This window comes from Bubalus kerabau, chromosome 18 (assembly GCF_029407905.1).
Source record: "Bubalus kerabau isolate K-KA32 ecotype Philippines breed swamp buffalo chromosome 18, PCC_UOA_SB_1v2, whole genome shotgun sequence".
Classification (NCBI taxonomy): domain Eukaryota; kingdom Metazoa; phylum Chordata; class Mammalia; order Artiodactyla; family Bovidae; genus Bubalus; species Bubalus kerabau.
The window spans coordinates 57,524,547-57,528,622 of NC_073641.1; the positions used below are offsets into that span (position 1 = coordinate 57,524,547).

Sequence of the window (4,076 nt, forward strand, 5' to 3'; positions counted from 1 at the left end):
TTGCACGCACGTGCTCACACACACAAAACTAGTGAAATTTCTCACACAGTTGAGTCTTTCTCCAGGAATTGTCCTTGTATGAACAAAGCTGCCCAACCCAATGTCCTTCCTCTGTCCCTGTGACAGCCTGGAAGAAATGACAAATCATTTAAGGGGCACATGGACTCCGCTCTTTTGCTTCAATTTGCAGGACAATGCTGCAGGGCCATTCCAGCTCCAGGGCTCTCTGAGGGCGGAGATGCGGGTGGGAGTGGAGGTTGGGGGGATCTGCTAAGGCTTCCAGTGCAGCAACACCATCCTCCAACTTTAACCTCCACCCAGCTCTACTTCTTAAACTCATTCAATTTATGTACCCAAAGCTCTACCTCAGAATCTGTTCCTTGGGGACCCCGCATACTACAGCCTTCAGTGTCAGATAATACTTATCAATGCAACCTCCTGCCAAACAATGCATATTGTGAGAAATATCAATCAAAAAACTGGAGCGTAACATTAGTAAATAGAATAGATAAGCAATTGTAGTAGTATTGACAATTGATTTAATAAGACCTTGGAACTAGAATTACCATCTTAAATGCATCTTTATGGAAACAAAATTGCATATTAATTTAAATAGTAAATCTTATGACTATTGATTCTGCATTCCAAAATAGACAGTTTTCAGTGTGGTTTAGGAGTTTATTTCAAGGCTTGCATGAAACTAAACATTCTAATCCAAAGAGCTATATTGAGAGTATTTAGTCATTTGCATTATCAATGTAGTGTTTGAAAGTTTGAGATGAGTTGAAATTGGCCATACAAATGAAAAATAGCTTAGCTAACATTAACAATCATTAAAGGGTGAAAATAACCTTAATTTCTAAAAAGGAAGGGCATATTCAATGGTTCCATATACAAATCCCATCTTTTGCAATTACACAGGTATCTCTAAACACAGAAGACACTTGGCATGGATGAACAGTTACCACTCTCAAGTGAAAAGTATTTGATGTTGCATGTTCCCTTCACTTAAATCGGTTTTTAATTTCAAGAGAGGAAAAGACAAAGCTAAAAAGCATTATCTTAAAATTCCACCCCAATTAGTAGGATTAGAATACTAATGATCACATGCTATAAGGCAACTAAATCTTTTTACAGAGCCACTTTACAGGAAAAGCAGAGGATTAGAGACCTACAACCCAGTTATTTTTTTCTCATGACCATGTAGACACTGCAGGGGCTTTGCATTCTTTAGGCACTAACTGATGACAAACATTTAGATAGGTGTAGACTACTTCATTGGAGAAGGAAACGGCAACCCACTCCAGGATTCTTGCCTAGAGAATCCTGTGGACAGAGGAACCTGGTGGGCTGCTGTCCATAGGGTCGCACAGAGTCAGACACGACTGAAGCAAGTTAGCAGCAGCAGTAGACTACTTCATATGCACCCACTCTAAAACAGGTAAACTAGAAACACTGAAATTTTTATGAGAAATTGCATTATGTGGACAAATTTGAAATGTTAATATAGCAAAGTCGATTTAAGATATTCTGTTACTTAAAATAATATTTAAAATTATTTTTTCATCCTTAACACAAATAATAAAAATATGCTCTTTTAAATTGTTTTTGACAGCTCTCACCCATGGATTTGCATGCATCATTTTTATTAACCCAGTAAGTGAAGATCCAGTCCCTCTGCACGTCCAAATCCCTCAGGAGGAAGGCGTTGGGTAAGGGAGAAAGCTGAGGTAGAACTATCTCTTATCACTCAACTTGGAATACTTGAGGGAGGAAAAGGGTCTCTGCAAATCTGTTGTTAAAGGTGGAAAGGAAAGGGAGTATCAGATGAGATTGACAGCGGAAGAGGAAGAGGAGGATGGAGAGTGTGAGGGATCTGTTGAAGACCCAAGAAACACAAAGGGGGCCGGGGCTAAGGAGCCAAAGTTAGTGGGAAGTACGGTGCTGGAGCCCAGAAGTGAGGTCCGCTCTGAAGCAGGGAGGCTTCTCAGGCCCCCTTCCTCGTGGCCCATTTGCACCTGAGTTCCTTCTTCCTGCTCCTCCTCCCCAAGATTCCGGCAAACAGGCTGCTTACAAATAGGGCACGTCTTCTTGGTCTGAGTGAGCCACGGGTCCACACAGCGGCAGTGATAGGCATGAGCACAGGGGAGGACCCTCAACTTATCCCCGTCCTCATATTCGTCCAGGCAGATGGCACATACATCATACCGGTCTCCCCTGCGATAGTCGTGGGTAGGAATCTGTTTCAGTTGCTCTTGCGTCAGCCGATTCCGCCAGCGCTGTTTCTGGAAATGGATCCAATGAACTATCACTATGGCTCCCGTGCCCAAAATGAGCATTGCCAAAATCCCATAGAAAAGGATGAAAAAATAGGTGGAGAGGAATGCATTATCAGGGACCAGAAGCACCTGAGCTCCCTGCTGGTAGATGAAGAAGGCACGCAAGTACTTAGAGCTCTTTTCGCTGATGAACACAGAAGGGATCCAGATCTGCTGCTGGACTTCTTCGTTACTCCCAACCATGTTCAGCAGTTCATTGGAATTCACATTGTGTACCACGGCTGCACCATACCCGGCCTTCTGAGCATGTAGGACCTTGAGGTCAAATTTGCAGTCGAATCTTCGAAGCAGTGCAATGAAAACTGATCCGTTGGCCCGGGCTGGGGGAGGTGGGGCAATGGGGCTGCAGGCGTTGGCTGGCTGAGCCTCCACGAGAAACCCCTTAAGTCCTTCCGGACTCAAGGCAGCCCCAAAGAGAGCTGGGAGGTCTGCAAATTCCATGCTGCCATTGTGGTCAGAAGTCGCTCGAATGAGTCCCCTGACAGGGGACGCTCCCCACAGCAGAGTGGCCACGACCACAGGAAGACAGAGGGCCGTAGGGGGCATGGCGACAGCACTGGGGGAAAAGCGGAAGAGGCTGTGTCCTGGTGGCAGAAGCATAGTTCTGTGCCCTCCCCTCTTCCTTTGGGTTCCCAGAGGTCCAACTGCCCCTACGTGCTACTTCCTAGCTACATGATGGTACAGGGAAGGAAAGCCGGCTCCACCCGTTTAGTGGAGCTAGGAGAGAGACATTAATGAATCCTTTTCTGGTATACAGATAAAACGGGGAAAGAGCACAGAAGCAAGCATAGACGACAGGAAAACTTATGAAAAGATGGGGGAGTTAAAAAATGTGGGACTTCCAGGCAGGCGGACCGTTTCCCTATACCCTGGAAAAGGGCTTCCGGTAAAGAAAGTCAGGTTGCTTTCTGCCTTGGCCGCTCAAGATGTAGCACTTCCGGTTTTCTCTTCCTTCCTTCTCTTCCTTCCTCCAGCTGCCGTCATCATCGTTGGTACCCTTCAGCTCTCGCAAGAGTGCTCACCACACTTCCGGCCGATCAGATGAACTCTTGAGTCTATCTTCAAAGACCTCCGAACTCTGGTTTTGCCTGGCATACTCGATCTTGAGTCAAGACAAGCCAAACTGAGAGGATTCTAGCAGATTATTAACTTTAATATAGGTTTTATAATAATTGATTCTGACCTAAGAATGTGTACCAGTATCTACAAGTGCGAGTCCTTTGTCATCCTATCTCTCAAAACAAGTATTTGAAATCTGAGATAATTCATGAATTCTGCCGTTATGATACAGGCAACCAAGGATCATCTGTATTAAAATTTAACATTTTAATCCTTTTATCCCTTTGACACAATACAATCTTTTAAGCTAATCTATTTCCCATACCAAAGACAGTATGGAGATAGGAATTAAAATTTTATTTCTTTATGAGGACCAGTTTAGCCTAGAATACATAAACTTACTGGGTGTTTGGACAGTACATTTTTCTAGGCTATTGTAGATGCCTGAAGATTTTGGTGTAGCATTGGATCCATATGACCAAGGAAATAGCCAGAATATAAAATTGTTGAAACTTAGATACTTTTCCTTGTGACCTCATTTACAACATGAAATGAGGTCCTTTGGTTCTTAGATTTTGCATTTCCATGCAACTGTCTTTTTTCTCTTTAAGAAGTCAAAACTTGGATTAGAAAAGAAAATTATAGGCCACTTTAAATAAAGATGTGCCTCATTGGCCA

The 4,076-nt window shown here is 43.6% G+C and overlaps 1 protein-coding gene and 1 long non-coding RNA gene across 2 annotated transcripts; one reads left to right on the forward strand and one right to left on the reverse strand.

The window, feature by feature from the left end:
• The first annotated feature begins 564 nt into the window (after positions 1–564).
• LOC129632915 (uncharacterized) lies at positions 565–3,677 on the forward strand. Its single transcript, XR_008704748.1, has 3 exons — positions 565–1,441; positions 1,616–1,712; positions 3,314–3,677. It is a non-coding gene; the product is annotated as an uncharacterized LOC129632915 (long non-coding RNA).
• LOC129632914 (E3 ubiquitin-protein ligase RNF167-like) lies at positions 1,435–3,271 on the reverse strand. The gene has a single exon (XM_055554665.1). The coding sequence runs from the start codon at positions 2,937–2,939 to the stop codon at positions 1,824–1,826; it is 1,116 nt and encodes a 371-aa protein (XP_055410640.1). The 5' UTR covers positions 2,940–3,271; the 3' UTR covers positions 1,435–1,823.
• Positions 3,678–4,076: the final 399 nt, after the last annotated feature.

What these genes read in the sequence shown, in the direction of transcription:
- LOC129632914 (XM_055554665.1), bottom strand. Translation starts at nt 2,939, where the DNA reads ATGCTTCTGCCACCAGGACACAGCCTCTTCCGCTTTTCCCCCAGTGCT.